This window comes from Cydia fagiglandana, chromosome Z, assembly GCF_963556715.1.
Source record: "Cydia fagiglandana chromosome Z, ilCydFagi1.1, whole genome shotgun sequence".
Lineage (NCBI taxonomy): Eukaryota > Metazoa > Arthropoda > Insecta > Lepidoptera > Tortricidae > Cydia > Cydia fagiglandana.
This window is the reverse complement of record NC_085959.1, coordinates 11,180,098-11,198,426: the sequence shown is the minus strand read 5'-3', so window position 1 is coordinate 11,198,426 and position 18,329 is coordinate 11,180,098. Positions and strand designations below refer to the sequence as shown.

General features: G+C 36.5%; 1 protein-coding gene and 1 long non-coding RNA gene across 4 annotated transcripts in view; both read left to right on the top strand.

The window, feature by feature from the left end:
• The window catches only part of LOC134678332 (uncharacterized), a 381,674-nt gene that overhangs the window by 116,840 nt on the left and 246,505 nt on the right, over positions 1 to 18,329 (top strand). The window lies entirely within an intron of this gene.
• The window catches only part of LOC134678304 (DENN domain-containing protein 1A-like), a 30,991-nt gene that overhangs the window by 3,618 nt on the left and 9,044 nt on the right, over positions 1 to 18,329 (top strand). For 2 of the 3 annotated variants that reach the window (XM_063536801.1, XM_063536799.1), the window contains exons 2-11: positions 1,125 to 1,286; positions 2,744 to 2,881; positions 4,463 to 4,646; positions 5,328 to 5,585; positions 6,279 to 6,380; positions 7,007 to 7,119; positions 11,345 to 11,453; positions 12,172 to 12,360; positions 14,158 to 14,190; positions 17,480 to 17,586. In XM_063536801.1, the coding sequence (XP_063392871.1) occupies positions 1,125 to 1,286; positions 2,744 to 2,881; positions 4,463 to 4,646; positions 5,328 to 5,585; positions 6,279 to 6,380; positions 7,007 to 7,119; positions 11,345 to 11,453; positions 12,172 to 12,360; positions 14,158 to 14,190; positions 17,480 to 17,586 (1,395 nt within the window). The remainder of the gene's footprint in view (positions 1 to 1,124; positions 1,287 to 2,743; positions 2,882 to 4,462; positions 4,647 to 5,327; positions 5,586 to 6,278; positions 6,381 to 7,006; positions 7,120 to 11,344; positions 11,454 to 12,171; positions 12,361 to 14,157; positions 14,191 to 17,479; positions 17,587 to 18,329) is intronic. The other variant, XM_063536800.1, reaches the window with a different exon arrangement.

Here is an 18,329-nt window from a genome sequence, read left to right as displayed (position 1 = left end):
TATATCTGTCGTAGTCAGATCGTATAATCCGCCGTATTACATTACGGCTAGCCGTTTTCAAAAACAGGGGCGTTTTGAAATGCGGCGGTTCGACGATTAGCCGGATTGTCACTGCGATACGTTCTTCAATAAGGCGGTCCACGTTTAGCCGCATCGTACATTGTAGAGTGACCAGTTCTTTCGGTCGCCTACGTAACCGGAGTTTGACAATGTTTGCGATTTAATTTATTTCTACCATGGTCCCACCGCACTACATGTGTTTCTTTTCCAAAACATTTCCTTCACAACTTAAATAGACGGAGCCCCGCAAGCGGGGCTCCTATTTCTGGGCGGTTTGCCCTTCGGGCATCTGAAGTTACCTAACGAACCTAACCTAATTACCTACCTACGCTTTTTTCCCCAAAGTGTAATGTTTTCACGGACGTCTCACTTAATCAATAGGTAGGTAGGTTAGGTTCGTTAGGTAGCTTCAGATGCCCGAAGGGCAAACCGCTCAGAAATAGGAGCCCCGCGAAGCGGGGCTCCGTCTAGTTAAGTTGTGAAGGAAAATTTTTTTTTAAAAGAAACAGTCCGACAAACTCCAGATTTGATGGACACCCCAGCGTTTGTCAGGCAGCGCCACGAGTGTTAAAAATGGGAACTAAAAACTGTCAAAGCGGCGGCTAATGACTCGCTGTATTACATTACGGCTAGCCTTGTTGAAGAACGTATGGCGCCGAATACATTCCGGCGGATTCTCATTCAGCCGCATTCAATACGGCTAATCGTTAAACCGCCGCATTTCAAAACGCCCCTGTTTTTGAAAACGGCTAGCCGTAATGTAATACGGCGGATTATACGATCCGACTGCGACATATCCATATCATTCCAATATGTTTGACTGTACCATTAATTTGATGTTGACTGTACTGCTACTGTTGACTGTCACAGTCAACAGTGTTGACTTGACTGTCACTACATTCTATGTAGGGTCATTTTATTAAGCCCTTTATCCTCTTCCAGCAGAAGTCTATTCCTATAAATATTTTTTCAGAAAGTGGTTCCTACATTTCAATGAAAGAAATTACTTTGACTCTAGATTTAAATAAAACAATACAATGATGTGCTGTTCTCTTTTATTTCAGAGACACAGCTCGGCTGTTCGAATTGTTTTGTGAAGTGTCACCTGGGGACCCCGATAAAGAACCACGAGAGCCGTATATCATCAGGAAATATCCAGAAGGACTCAGAACAGAGGATGAACTAAAAGATGTTCCTAAGTTCACATTCCCCTGTGAATTAGATAGGCGAGTGATCTGAGAATTGTATATGAAAGAACCAATTATTAACCGATACATTCTGGGCCTCTTCTGTCGTCTGCTTTAGTTTCAATGTCAATGTTTTTATTAGTAAAACTCTACGCTGACTATGAAATGAGATCTAAAAGAGCCATGTGACACTGCAGTGTCTATATTTACGCGGACCTTTTTGAGCATATTAGAGTATAACTCTGAAGTGCAATTCGTTGTATCTATATTAATATATTGTATTGATATATAACATAACTTCATATAAAAGTTTTATTTCTTCATTATAAAAATATAAAACTACTTAAGGTTTACTCGGGTGATTCCGAATGTCGAAAACTGACGGATAATTCCGAAAAGAGACTTTTATTATGATGGAATTTAGGGTGATTTTCATCTGAATTTCGGAATTATCCGACATTCGGTATTACCCGAATACACCTTACACCAAATTTTTAATTAGGATATCCACAACGCAGGCTTCGTCAGGTGGCTAATACAAATGCAAATCCGCAACATGCTTCGTCCAAAACAAACCAATGATGATATCCGCAACAGGCTTCGTCATTTTTTTTTTTAATATAACATAACTATGTGACATAAAAATGATACCAATCCACGTTATGTTAGTTATGAATGAATCATTGTTGAAATGTGATATCTTACGTAAATTAGTTTTTTTATAATATGACGGTATTTTATTACTTGTGACTAGCTACAGTCTAGGCAGTTGGTCTAGCATAACTTCTAACTAGAATATTGACAATTTGCTTAAGGTAGCCTTTTTCGTCTCTTTCAGTACTATTGCGAAAGGGGCGTTTATTAGCCATTGCGTACGTTACAGCAAAGCCGAAAGGAAGTATTCTGTTATTAGCAGTCAATTATGGCGGTGTGTATTACTTGTGATCCACCGTAGCGTAGTTACTATAAATATGGCTCTGATGGCTATATTATGAGTAGACTACATTTTTCAAAAAGTAGTTTCTACACGGTGTTTATTTTTAACTCCACAAATTTAAGAAAACTGAATGGTATAGTTATAATTTTTTTTATCGTTATAAGTAGTTATTAATAGGGTTGATGTAATGTGGACATTTATATTTCAATTCAATCCACCAAACAATTGAAAACAATGACATATCAATAACTATTTGATTATCGATCGTCCGAGATAGTAAGTATGTATTTATCTTTAATAGAAAATGTAGCAAATACTGTATAAACTCATTCTAAACACTAATCGATATGTAAAAAGTCCTTAATGAAAGTTTTCATGCTCGTAGGGGCCTTAGATAAAAATATAGTATGAATTTTCTCAAATAATTTTTACCCATATACGTGGTTGAGACGCGATCACACATTGTCACTGCCAACTGTGCCAAGTCGGCGCCAACTCGGCGTGGTCGGAGTGTAAATATAATTACAATATTGACAATGTTTTTGTTTTTTTTTTTCAGTACATTCGTCCAGCACTATTCGTTTGTGATGACGGCTGTGGATTCAAAGTATACGTTTTGTTTCTGCCGATACGACCCCAGAACGAACACCGCTCTAGTAATAATGTCTCACTTACCATGGCACGACATATTTTATAAGTAAGTAGCCGGTTCCTAAATAAGTTGCAGTTGTAAGGTCAATGTGGAGAAGACCATTCAGACAAGCGCTTTCGTCGCTTTTAACTCTTTTCATTGCTCTCGAGTGTATATTAGAGTAAAAGGGCATATGATCGTTTTATTCTTTTGCCTTTTTACATATATACCTATTTAATATCTTTACTACTACAGTTTGAGATTTGTTCGCACCTCCTACTTGCATAACAAATGATAGGCCCAATATAGTAATAGCCTGGCAATCTATATAGGGGCCGTAAGTGGCTCGGCCTTCGCTCAATTCATAGTGCTACGTCTACAACTGTAGTTGCCTACTAGAGGCCTTACCACGTTATTATAAGCTTTACAATCGCACAGTAAACTGCTTTGCCAGTGATATATTATGGATCCTTAATCCTCATTCTGCATAGGGTGTCGCAAATTAGTGTCGCTAAATCCTAGTAACGTTTATAAATGTGAAAGCTCATATACCTATTACTTAATCACGCAAACACCGCAGAAAAGATTCTAGTGAAAGTTCTTATTCAATTATATATAAGTATTTATATTTTAACTAGAACTGGATCTGGTAGGTTTTAACTTGGATTAGGACATACGATACTCCTTACTGATGATAATTGATGAAGTGAAGGGAATCTAGAACTATATATTAAGAAACATTAATTATCTTTGTTTTATACATTTACATTCAGACTGTGATTTGATTATCTAATATAGAAAGAGTTTTGGTTTTACTTTTCCTTGCACTTATGTTTATATACCTACTTGTATAGGAAAGGAAAACCAGAATAGAAGTCGCATTGTAAGCTAAGCGAATTTAAACGATATTTCACAAAATCCATAAAATACAATGTACAAATGACGGACCTAATTACCTAATGGCAACTATGTCTATATACGCTGAGCAAAGCATCTTCGTTTTAACTTGGGATTAAAATCTCTTAATCAATTATCATGTAATTTTGTGAGCAGGTTTGACGAATCTATAGTTTTTTTTCGATTCATTATTTGAATTATCTTCTTACAGGGTTTTACAGCTCACAAAGCCACATGTTATAAATGAAATAAATAAAATAGCTAAGCGAATGATTTTGGTAGTAGTGAATCAGTATTATTATCAAAACTGTAAAATAAAGCCCGTTTATGAAATACCTTCGGGCACTTTGCAGCGAATGTTATAAAATTGGAATTGAATCGTAGTCCGCTAGTCATTATGAAGATTACGAGTATGCCGAACGGATTTTACTATAGGATATATATATTGGTGATATAATATATCCTAAGTTAGCTATGCATTAGCCGATTTGGTATCGCGATTTTTTTAAATCAGCGCGTGATCATAAACAGGTCACGCTGAACGAATCTTACTAAAACATATTTTGTTCTATTAGATCTTTAAGTTAGCTATGCATTAACCGTCTTTTTTTGTTTAACTTAGCCCCTTATTCAGTGCCCTTTAATTGTAACATGTTCATTTCGTGGCATATAAGGGTTGAAAAAATACCTAGCAAAAGCCTGTAGCAAAGCGATTTTCATGTATGTTTCATGCATGCTATCTCTTTCCAGATTATTAAATAGTATATCGAACCTCATAAACAGTCCAGAGAAGGGAGAGCTGACGTCGTTCCTCGAGGCGTGTCGGATCCGGCCGCCGATGAAAGACCACACGCTGAAAGTGACGTACAACGCGGGTCGGAGCGTGTTCTCTTGCCAAAACCCCGACGGCCGGCTTCCGAGCATCCCTGAAAATGTATGTACCACTTGTATACCTTACGGCAACGTCTTAAGACCTAAAGTAAGGGCACTGAGCATGCCTGTGTCTATCGCACGCGCATAGTTATATCGCTGTCCCGGCCGATGATGCCGGCGGTCATTGCCACTTTGCGAGCAGGGCAGCAATATAAAAATGCCCTAGACACAAGCAGGAGATAGGAACAGGCGGCTCAATATACGAAACTCTTCGTGCTTATGAGCCATACTTGGTCGGTTGTGAATGTTTGTATCAGTAATCATGCGAAACTCTTTAGAGCTAAACAGCCGATATAAAACTAGAGGCCAATATAAGTACACACACACACACACAGGCATTAGTGACCGATAAAGCGGGTCGAAGCGTGTTTTCTTGCAAAAAAACCCGAGGGCCGTCTTTCGAGTATCCCTGAGAATGTATGTAATAAATATCTGAACATGCGTGTGAACAGAGGCGTGTTCAGATATTTGTGAGCACAATGGCCGCTCAGATATATCTGATGGCGACTGTGCCAGCGTCGACACTTTAAGAAACTAGATCAGTGTAGGTCGAGCTTTATTCTACTCTTTGTACTTGAGAGACCCGTTTTATATATTTTGAATATGCCTGAGTTTTATAGTTTTTAATCAACACTTGCAGAAGTATTTTGTATATAATAACTCTTGCTGTACGTTTTTCCAGTGTAACTTAACGGAATACTTCAGCGCGGTAGACACAAAATGCATGGCAGGGTTATGGGCAGCATTACTACACGAGAGACGAGTCGCCATCGTAGCATCCAAGCCCTCCCGGTTATCGGCGTGTGTCCAGGCGGCCAACGCGACTTTATTCCCGATGTCGTGGCAGCATATATTTATACCGATTCTGCCTAAACACTTCGTGGATTATCTGTTGGCGCCAATGCCGTTTCTTATTGGAGTTCCAGCTAGCGTTATGAATGTAAGATAAATAAATAAATATTATACAAATCAAATACAAATAATTTGTTATCATAAAAGTTGTATACATGTGCAGAAAAATAACTATCATATATCATATCATATATATATTATAACGACATTCTTACACAAATTGACTAAGCCCCACGGTAAGCTCGAGAAGGCTTGTGTTGTGGGTACTCAGATAACGATAAATATATTATACAAATACTTAAATACATAGGAAACATCCATGACTCAGAAACAAATATCTGTGCTCATCACACAAATAAATGCCACCGTCACTCATCTCTCATTAATCAGATGATAGAGTCTAAAAGTGGTAGACCACTTTCTCGGCTGACTGTACTTGACACTTCGGTCCCTGTTGTCTAATATCACAATTCTGTGGCCCCAGTGAAAAAGGGTACAAGTCTCATGCAGCTTAGGAGTAAAAGGGCACAGGTGTTACTTAGAACTTACGTCCTTTTACAACTGCGCTGCCCCAGACTTATACCTTTTTTCACTAGGGACACAGAATTGTTTTCAAATCACTAAGGACTTGATATTTAATAAAACGCATTTTAATATACTCTGTAATATTGAAGGAAGGTTTTGCATAGGTAGCATTCAAAACGTTTGGTTGTGTATATTGACTCTTTATATGCCATACTATTATAAATATATGTCATTTTTTTTCGTTTTCATATTTCAGACTGTAAGGATGTCGGATATAGGAGACGTGGTCGTATTAAATGTAGACAAAAACGAACTGAGATCTCCCTTTCAAGACTTAGAAAGTCTTCCGCCTGAATTGGTAAGTACCTACTTATTTAACCCTATACCAGGCTGAGGGATATATATTTCCCACATGACATTCGATTGTCACTTTTAAATGGTCAGCCTCGTAAAAGGTTAAAGTATTTTTGGTACTGCGCAACCTATCGCAACCTCGAAATATTTTAATAAATTTATCAAAATGGTCACAAATCTTTATCGGAACAAGACATTAGCCTTTTTCGAAAAATTTTGTACAAGTATGGTTTTTGAAAATAACGCGGTCGGTTAAAGTTATGTTTGGCAAGTGGAATATTGGTCAAACATTTTCCGAGATTGCGATAAGATACCCTAGGGAGTAAAATCATCTATTACTCCCCTGCATGTAATATTGCCCTTGTTGAACAAGTTTTATTAAATCTTTTATTTACAAGACTTATATTGTCTACACCCAAACCTTTTCATACAATTTTTGTCGGGTAGTTGCACAAATCTCTGTCTTGACATTTTGCTGGGACATCAGTTTCGACCACGACTAGTGATAGTTGTGTCGAAACGTCTGTAAAAAAGGTAATAAAATATTTATTTTGTGAATTATCGTGAATTATCACGATAGACCCGTCTATAAATGTGAGTTAATACGTTTATTGTCCTTTGTTATTACAGGTATCCAGTTTGAAGAAAGCTTTAAGTGATAAGAATGCATTAGGAGACGCCGTGTCGCGTGCGTTTTTACGGGCACTGGTTGGTTTAATAGGAGGGTACCGAGACGCTATAAGGTGAGCTATGTAGTTTTTCTAACCACTAAGTACTCAGCGTACTAGAATAACTATAGAAGTCAAGGATGATCTCACGTACTATATGCGTCGCCGCGAATGACATAGCTGTACTGCGCACTGCTTGATAACGTCAAAAATATTGTAATGCCGCAATAGATTTTACAGTACATATGGTCCTATTTTTCCGCACTAGTGCGTAAAATAGCACTTTTCGTGCGATGTCAAAAGTATAAAGGGCCATATGTACTGTAAAACGTTGCACGATACACGTGCGAATAGATAATTCGCAACTCGTGTCGATTTAAAACACTCCCTTCGGTCGTGTTTTAATTTATCGCCACTCGTTTCGAATTTTCTCTTTTACGCACTTGTATCGTAATTAACTATTTTTATCACCTGCAAATAAATTGTGTATTGGGTAAAATTAAAAGATGCGAGCGGGGTTTTTATGGAGGAGGGATAGCTGTCATGTGAGTGCCAGTCATGTGGACCGTTTTTAGAGCAAGAAGGACATGCAAATGCGATGTTATTAGAGATTCAGTTCACCATTCGTATAATTTTATATAGTGCAATAAAGTATGAATAAGTAAATACATTCGTATGTTGGTAATCACGCACAGTACTTCTGCAGATTATATTCTTACCGATAACATTTATTCAAATGTTAATGTTATTGTATCCCATTGCGATGCAGCTCTCAATACGAATTACGTACCCGGAAGCGAATCTATTGCAATACAAAAGCGTTTCGAGTAAACAAAGATAACCTTTTGTATTTTTGCACCATATGCCACGTGGTGATGCGTTCCGATTGCGGGTTGAGATTGGAACGAATTAGTAAACTATACTATAAGCAGAGATGGGCATTAATCGATTAACTTTTTAATCGACTAATCAATCGATTAAAAAAGTTAATCGTCAAAATTAATCGGCGATTAATTTAATCGCGATTAATTTAGTCGACCTAACATACGATTGAAATTGAATTAATCTTAATATTAATCGATTAAATTTCTCGATTAACTCTCGATTGAAAGTAGACAGGTGGTCATTTTTGTATGTAACTAAAATCAAAACTTCTTGTGTACACATTAAAAACCATTCCAGTGTTATAAATGTGCTTCAATAATATAAGATGGTTACATTGGTTACTATAATAATGCGGATAACTTAGCGCGGCATCTCTATAGTTCGTTTTTTTAGCATTAGAAAGAACTTGCAAGAAGGTAAGCGATCTTGATATGTCTTTTAATTGAAAAACGCTTTTTAAAAATCAGTAACTATTACTTACGAAAGCAGAAGAATATAGATGATCGTATTAGATTCATAATTGTTTCATATTTGCCGTAACTTATTTTTAAAATGTGTTTTTCAATTAAAAGACACATCAAGATTGTTTACCTAATTTCTAATGCTAAAAAAACGAACTATAGGTAAGGGTTTAGGGCTTGTAGCGCAGGTATAAACATTAGAAAGAGAACGACGTATGTGTATGAAAGAGCAAACACATTACTTACCTCTTATCAGTTGTTTTCTATAAGGTTTCAACTTGTCAATGCAGTAATTACTTACTACTTACATCGAACGCTACACTTACACTCCAAACCTTTTGCGACACGGATTTAAATTTTGTGAAAATGAGTGCCATCAGACGAAATGTCGAAAACCTTGGAAAAACCCGGAAGTTGATGATTTTTAGTACGTGATTTTGGGCACATTTTTCGGGGTTTGTAATAATTTTATATTTCAAGAATTTATCATAGGAATATCACAAATAGTATACCTTTCTGATGGCAGTAAGATTTTTCCTATATCTCTTACTAGTATGTAATTATATATTTACATAAAATATGATTTAGCCTATGCAACTTCCAACACTGATTTCGCAGTAAAAATCGATGCTATATTTTTTTTACCATTTTTCCTAGAATCAGGAAACAATTATGTGATACATATATTAATTTCCGGCAAAAAGACAAAATCATGCATTTAAGGGTTAAACACCTGGGTAAGTTGAGAAACTAATAACACGTGGCATATAATACAGTGACATAAAATACTAAGCATACGTACTCTTTGTCGGTTTGTTTTATTGTTTACACAGGACTACAAATTGCAAAATAGATAACAATCCGTTTATCCATAATTTGCCATTGTTATACGACCTTAAGAACTGTCAACATAACCCGAGATAAGAACAACCTTTAACAAAAAAAATTGCCTACAGAGCTTAAAATGCCATTATTATATCTTCGTCAGCCAGTCTATATAATTCGCACAATAGTAAGTACCTTTCGAGAGCTAATGCACGAGTTTGTTTAAAAAAATGATAATTTTGCTTTAGGTATGCCTATAGCGATTTCAGTATTTTATTGATAACAAAATGGGACGAACTCTAAAACATCCCTTTTCAAACAAAAACAAAATTCGAAGACGGTCGAAATTAATAGTCTCCAAGTGAACATACATAAAAATTCGTCTGTTACTTATATTATTTATAAATGTTTCAGACGAATTAGGCACCTCGTTCTTTTTTTAAAGTCGGTTAAAAAGACCATATTTATTGCTAAAATTAATCGAGAGAAAATTAATCGAACTAATTAATCGATTAAAAAAATTAATCGCCGGTAATTAGTCGACGATTAATTTAATCGTGACAATATTAGTCGGAGCTTTTCGACTAAAATTAATTAATCGTCACTTTTAATCGTTGCTCGCGATTAAGTCGGTTAATTTTAATCGTTAATCGTCAGTCGATTACATTTTGCCCAACTCTGACTATAAGTGCATTGTCTATATTAGTCTTCTCTCAGTCCTCGCGACGCTTTCAAAGTGTCAACAACTACAAATTAATCTAGAAGACGCCGTCAGTAATGTCCTCCGATAGAAGAGTACCTTCCCGTCCGAATCAGCCGCCAACACCTGACGAAGATTTTAATAACAACTTACTGCAGAATGTCGTTCCTTCAACATCAGTGCGGTCTCCGAGCCTCCCGGGGATCATTCAGGATGCGATGGAGAATAACGAACTTTCAGTGCTCAAGAAACACATCGAACTGCTCGAGAGAATGGTTTTCAACATCAAAGCTCACAACAATAAACTCAGCGATATCTACCTACCAGAATATAACCCGGACAATCAACGGATAACTGTCGGTGAGTGGTGCAATCAGGTCGATTCCCTGATCGAAGTGAGAGGGATCTCGCCATCGCTCGCCATGACTAAAGCTCTATCGTGTCTTAAAGGTCGTGCGCAAATTTGGGCGGAGGCTAACGCTCATCTCTTCTCACAGTGGCCGGCTATAAAGGAGCAACTCATGGTGCACTTCTGCGGGGAGTTACGATACATTCGCCTCGTCAATAGATTCAGGGAATACACGTCGAACGACGCTGACACTTACGCGGAGTATGTCAACGAAGCCTGGAGACTGTTCGCGAGGATCTCGCCTAACGCTCCGAACGACTTGATGATCGAAGCGGTGATTTCTGGGATACGGCCGAGGTACTATCAGATCGAGCTGCTGAGATACTCGCCGCGGTCGCAGGCGGAGCTGGTCGGTGCCCTGAGCAACTACAGGAAAATAGAGTGAAATTCAAAATAGGCAAATGTCCCAAATGTATTACTCCTGAATTGTACGTTTTTTTATTAGTTGTGGAGTCGTTTTTGATTGATTAAATTAAAATATCAAATTATATGCGTTCAATTAAATTGGTGATTGGATATCAGAGTTTTATTTCGAGACTTATACTACACCCTTTCGTTTAAGTGTTAAACTATGTAACTAAAATAGATGATTTTACGAATCACTTGTTATTGCTATCATAAGAGAATAATTTTCTTTTAAAAGTATTTGATTTGATGTTTAGTTAAAAGGGCATTTAAAGCTTTTTTTGGCTGATTTTACCATGTTTTATAATTTATTTTCGCCGGTAAATATCCTTCTGCCTGCCAAAAACATCGATTTTGTCGCGTCGAAATAGCCTGAAAACAGACTGGTATGATCCTATTGATCGTGACAGACCTTATACATCATCATCTATCATCTAAGAACCAAGCATTGTAAATTGACTGACATATTTGTTAATACTTAACAATAAAAGTTTATTTGATGAGTACATATATTGTATGAATTGACTATTTTTCATACTATTCTTTTTCGTTTAAAAATCAAGTGTACCTATTGAAATCTAGTAATTATGTTTTTATTTTATTTTTCCTTTTTAGAATCGAAAAAGGTCAACAAATAACGTTCAACCCTGAGGCTTTTGTGAGAACTAGAAAAAATATGCAACCATTCCTTAGAAAAATACTACAATCACAAATATTTCAACAGGTACGATTATTATTTTTAAGTCTGACTTTAAGGTTGTAAATTTCTAGACAAAATAAAATAAATGAATCACAGCAGGTTATTGTATTCATTTCCTCTCTGTATTATTTTAAATGTTTGACACAATCTAATTCTCGTTTTAATCCCGTATTTCTGAAGTTCCTTGATAGACTATAAAATACTTGACATTTGTTTTCCTCTTTATGGGAATTTATTTGTTTTAAAATTCTGATCAATAGTAGTAAACTTAATGAAGTAGATTTTTTTAACCATTTTTTTAACCTTTGTAGTCATTCGATTTCGAATAGTAATTAATTCTAGTAGTAGAGACGCGTTTTTGTTTTAATTATGTGTTTTTGTTTTAATTATGATGGCAAGTATGTTGCCGCTACGGACTAAAGGGTTAATGAATTGTAGTAGACGTACAGGTTGATTCACGAAAGCACGAATAGAATGAACTAAACTTTCATTGTATGAGTGAAATCTGTATCGGTATACAGTCTGAGCCATCATTTTATTGGTTAATGTGATACACACAGATTTTTTCATTCACTCATTCATTCCATTCATGCCAGCTCTTGTGAATGTATTAAACATAATTGCCAGTTCTTGTGAATGTATTAAACATAATTTTTAGTGTTCCGTACAAAACTTTGTTCACGGAACACTTATGGGATCACTTCGGTCTTGTTTTCTCATGTCATCCCTTCTCCATTTCCAGTTTATAGACGAAAGGTTAGAATTGCTCAATTCCGGCAGAGGCTTTAACGACGAGTTCGAAGTTGAATGTAACGCCTACGCCGACAAACTAGGGACGGGCAGCGGCCAACGACTGAAACAGCAGTACAAAGACTGGGCCAAGACTGTGAAGAAAGAAGGCGGTGCCTTCTTTAAAAATTTCAAAGATAAGGTAATGCTTTTGTTTGGTTTGTTGTGTTTACGTGTATTAACTGAGGGCTATGGTACTCGTTGTTATCGCAAAAATTATGCCAAAAAGTGTGTCTTTTAAGAGTCACACGTACTCACCGCCAAACAGACGCTCCCATACTATAAAAGTTACGCTGGAGCCTAAATTAAATGAAACGTGGTGTGTACATTTTGTAAGTAATATATATCTATGTTTGGTACAAGTTTTGTATGTAAAACTTCTATTCAATCTAATTTCTACCAGACATCGCTCCTTGAGAAACATAGTGTCACTATACAAAATTACGATGCCGTTCCATTTTTTTTTTAAATTTTCAGGCACATATCATTTTGTATAGTGACACTATGTTTCTCAAGGAACGATATAGATATAATATCTTTTTAAAATGAAAGCGTAACATCGATTCTATGGCGGCGGCTAGGTTCGTGTGACTCTTAATACGTTTTTATTATACGGCCTTTCTAGTGTGAGTGATAGACACTTACATCGATGCCACGATGATTTGATCAAAAATGCGTTAAGCGTTTTTTTTTTAAATGTATAAAGTGAAATAAGTAAGCAATAAATTCCTAATAGACTTGGAACAACTTCTAGAGAGTTGATTTACGGTTTTATACTAATTTAGCCTTAGCTTACTCCCAAACTAATCCATGTCTTATACTTCGGCGTCTCATGTACAGTCAATACTATTTCGTAAAAGCTGGTAACTTGTAATGAAAGAGATAATATTGCCTTCAAATAAAAGCAGCTGATAATATTCTTCCGCTATTTATTTGATCGTACGGCATGCTTAATTATACAATCCTAGTATAGCTTTGAGGTTGATAAGCCACATAGACAGTTCCATTTATAATACAAGTGTAGGGACGGATTTTTTTATTTGCCATGCCAAGGCCTTACTCAAAATTGTATAGGTATAATATCTGTCACTCAACTAAATCAAAATTGATAATAATAAGGACGGAACCATGATAGATCGCGAACGTTAGATGCCGATCCGCCGAGCCTTGGTGGATTGAGAAACTATTATAGGTATGCAAATTTGCATAACCGCTCTGGCCTCGCTCCAGCTCAACCCGACCGCTCGTAGTTAATTTGTGACGGACCGCTGCCAAGAGTGTACAGGGCGCCCGAGGCCACGGCTTCCGTCCAGCGGTTACGACTACGAGCTACGAGCTACGAGCGGTCGGGTTGAGCTGGAGCGCGGCCAGAGCGGTCGCTGAAGATAGGAAGGCGTGGCGCGAGCTTGTGAAGGCCCTTTGCACCTCTGGGGTACCTTAGGACAACAACAACAACAACAAATTTGCATAAAATGAAAATATTATTAGTTATTTACTCCCATATTATACAATCACTTTTGAGTCGCGAGCAGCCCGTGACGGTTTTCAGTAGGTAGCTTATTTTATACATAATCAGTATATATTTATATTTAAGTATAGTATTAATTAGTTATATGCTTAGATTATGTCTTCTTTTATGGATAAAAGTTCCTGCAACGAATCAAAAAAAAAATATATGTAGGTACTATAAATGCGTCCAATAAAGGATTTCGTAATGAATTTTCTACCTACGTTAGTATAAGAATTGTAGGAATAATTTATAAATATAATAGGTATATGTAGTGTGACTTCGCTGACTTTTCATAATAATGCTCTTGTAAATATCAAATGAAATATTATCGTGAACATAAGACTATCGCCATCTCTATTACCCCGTAGCTTTTCCCATATGCATGCATGCTTTAACTACGTGTGTTTGTTTTATCTTTAATATTTCCAGGCGAACCCCGCGGTACAGTCAGCTGTCAACACGGTGAGTCCCAGACAATGTCGTCAGAACTGTTTCGTAAAAATTATTCTAGTTGTTCACTACTCTGTGGAGCGTACTTTTATGTTGCGTATTGGTGATGGTAGTTGTTAAAAATGCTTTAGTTTGTTTTTAGTCTATTTTATGTGCACACTAAGTTTTTTATACTTGTTTACCCTAGAAACTCTTTCTTCAAAAGACAGATCTATCGTTTAACTTTGGTCCTTATTTAATAAAATAAATTAACTTATTAAAAATCGGATTTATTTAATGAATTTATCCGTAACTACATGGAATAAAACTATTTCAACGGATTATATCACGTATAATAAATTTAAAGTACACCCCAACGTCTCAAACCATTTACAGCGTTCGTAGCTTATATGTAAAACGCTGTAAAACGGGTTCGAAAAGTCAGATTGTATCTTAAAATCATGATACACGATATAATCCGTTTCGTTTTATGAGTAACTATCGAAGACAACGTTATCCGTAACTATCCATAACCTATCTATTTTCTTTATGCTTTAAAAGTTTTTCAAAAGACTTCGAGGTTTTGCTTAACGTTTTTCCATGTCCAGAGAAAAAACTAATGTTTTCGTAACTATATGTAGGATATGTATTACATATTTTATATGTTATGCAGCATTCTTAGCTTCATCCTGTAGTATGTATTAGTTCAGCTCAATTGAAGCTTGCTTAATATTTCGTAATGTAAGTATTTTTTGTAAATATATTTTTACTGGTAGTAAGTCTCCTAAATAGCTTCCTCATTCGGCATTAATTTTGGCAGCAGAAATAATTATGGTATGTAATTAATATTTATTGATTAAATAATATTATTTTATAAAAGGCTAAGTAGCTAGACTGGGAACATCTGTCAACTGCTGTTACATGCAAAGATTATCTGATTCAGATTATTTGCAGTATTCACCCCTTAAATTATTGCAGGTGACTAAATAAACATCATGTATTTTAGTTTTCTCTATGTGACAACACCTGAAAAATATGGTTTAGCTTCGAAATTCATCTGTCTCTAGACTAGAGCGATGGAGATTCAGTTAGAAGATCTTGACAAGAAGCACGTCGTATGCCGCCTGTACGATATAACATGAATTTCATCATGCTCGGCTTTCATTTAGATAACAAATAGCTATTTATATTTATTTTATAATGATTGCCTTCTTTAATGAATATATAGATATGCTATTTTAACTGGGTAAATTACTTATATGTATACATTTAGAGTTCTTCAGTACAATATAAGTATCGCATTATTCACAATTACCTAGTTTTTGATTTAGCGCTGCCGCAAAGTATGTGTACTCCACGAAGTAGCGAATATAATAAATTGGTTCTAAATTATTTTCTGCACTGGGTCTCCATAGGACATACCTGTATTTATTGCATGCTATTTATTATTAATACAAATGAATAACTGGTTCACTGACGAGTACAGTCGGCAATGAAAATTTCCACTTGGCACTTGTAGAAACACACACTTTTAGTGTGACCTAGGTTATCGAATTTGTTAATAAATTGTTAATTGTATTACAAGGGGGCAAAATTGATGTTTAACCCCTCGTGCTGATATTGATAATTAGTCTGCCACCTAGTGAAACACAAAAATGTTCACCACAACGAGAGAAAAATATCAATTGTAAAACATTATAAATCAAATTGAAATTGACACTATAAATTATTTATCTATTTCAAAGTTAATTCTATCAGCCAAGATGAGGAAATAACACAAAATTTGGATCAACTTACTTTGTCACACTTGTGGACAAAATGCAGCTTTCTCAAAAATTATTGTCGATAATGAGAGCCTTACCGAGCTGGTGTGGTGAAAAAGTTTTTACGAATTAGCAGCAACAACTTAACTGACCATCGGTGAACCTTATGTCCTAGTGTTAAGGTTCAATTGTGCGTGTACACAGGGCACGGATATTCATTTGTTTTCTATACAGATATTTTCTCAATTTTAGCGTAAGACATACACACAAAGTATGCTATATAATATTATTAGCTAAATCAGCTAATAATCGTTTGATTTTCATGTATCTGTACCCTAATAGTTCCCACTCGTACTAACTATTTAAACTGCAAAACGTAATTCAAGACCAAAAAAAGTAAGACAATGTTGCCACTGCAATAATTTGTTTGTAAAATCCTTTTGATAAATAATCACGCTAAGATAATTTATTTATTAGTAATTTTACTTCTACGATTTAAAAAATACTTTTATTTATTTATTTTTACGTAAATAAAAGACGCGCTAGTAAAAAGTGGCAACATTGTCTTACTTTTCTTTGGTCTTGAATTACATTTTGCAGTATAATTACGGAGAAAATTTGGTTGTAACCAACTAAATATAGTACCATAGTGCAAAAACAAAAGGTCATTATTACAACAACCAAATTTCCGCGTAATGAGTAAGACTGTGAACTAGGCTTACTAGGGTATCTTCTGTACTGTACTGCGTCATACGTTTTGTAGTAACTGGGAGGACAGCCAAAATGACAATCATGCATTGACACCAAACGAAATGACAGATTCTACGAAAAGTCATGTGAATTTCCTTACAATAGGGAATAAGCCGCGAAACTGCGTAGGAGCACTTCTACTATCCGTCTCGATCTGGAGGTCTACCGCGAAGCAAAAAAATCTAATTTCGTTATCTAACCTCTCTATCTCTCTTGCATATTCGAGCGATAAAGAGGCAGATAGCCGGTAGGCCCTTGTTAACAAACCGCCTTGATACACAATTGTAGTATTTTATTGTCTGTGAAAACTTCTCAAAAAACAGTTTAAGGCACAGTATGTATAAGTTACTCTATGATTTACTAGAGGAGCTAGTGCTGCACTCTGGCGGCCGAACATTCCAGTAATTCTCCCTATATTTTTGTTTCGACTGGCGTTTTCTACCAACGATTGTCATATTGGCTAAACCCTCTGGGCTGTAAAACGTTAGTGATTTAAAAACGGCATGAGGCCGTACAGTGCAATCTACCTGTCATGGCTCCTCTACATACATCTACCGGCCACTCCCAGGAACGCAGCCATGCGGTAGAATGAGATAGCAATATCACTTGCTCCCTCTAACGCATAAATGCGTCCCTTGGAGTGGTCGGCGCTGGGCCATCGTGTAGAGGAGCCATCAAGTTGACCTCTAAGTATAAAATTTTGCACTCCTTTATGCATCTTACTATATCTTTATCCGTGTTATCCGTTAGTTTTAAAATAAATACCCGAAATCCATGTTGTAATTAACAAAAGAAATGTTTGAACTTAGGTCCGGCAAGGAGGTAAAAACATGAAGTCAGCAGTAAAGGGTCTGAAGAATAAAATACCCAAGACTGGTTCACGGCCGTCGTCAATCAATACTACGGATGACAGCAGGTAAAACACAAATTACACAGGCACCGGATTGTTTATTTATTAGTCCAATAAGTAACACAGCATTACAGTAAAACCAAGGCACTGTGAAACTACAAAATAAAATACAATACAAAGAAACTACAAATAAAAACCAAAGACAAATTAATCATTAAATATGGGCGACGACGTAACAGCATGGCTCCGTTGCGTCGTCTGACTTGGTGTAGGATTCGGCAGGTTACCCCGGAACCGCCGAAACACCACACCCTTCGGCCAGAAGTCCGCGCTTGCGATGGTGTCCTGCAGCGGCCGTGGCACGCGCATTACGTTATGAAGCGTTTACTAATGGAATGGCCACTTATACAATCCCACTAACCCGGGGTTAAGCAGTTTAAGCAGTTACACCGTTAACCCAGTATAGAATTGTACTGGTAACCATAGTAACGCCAAATTTTACCGTTTAATCCGGGTTAGTGGAATGGTGCTGATGAGGCGCTAAGAGCAAGAGGTCACCAGTGTCATTATCACACATAGGCGCAATTTTACTTGTAAAATGCTACGATTTGAGCAGCACCGAGATGTATGTTACACCATTTTATACTATACTTAACAGGGGGCGCTAGTGTGCCGGCACGTCAACTTAAGCTCCGCAAAGAAACGCTAAAAAACGAAATAAAACCGCTAACAATTGCCGAAAATTACTGCCAAACGAACTCAAAGTGATTGAATTGCAACATCAATTGTAGACAGTGAGTGATTCTAAC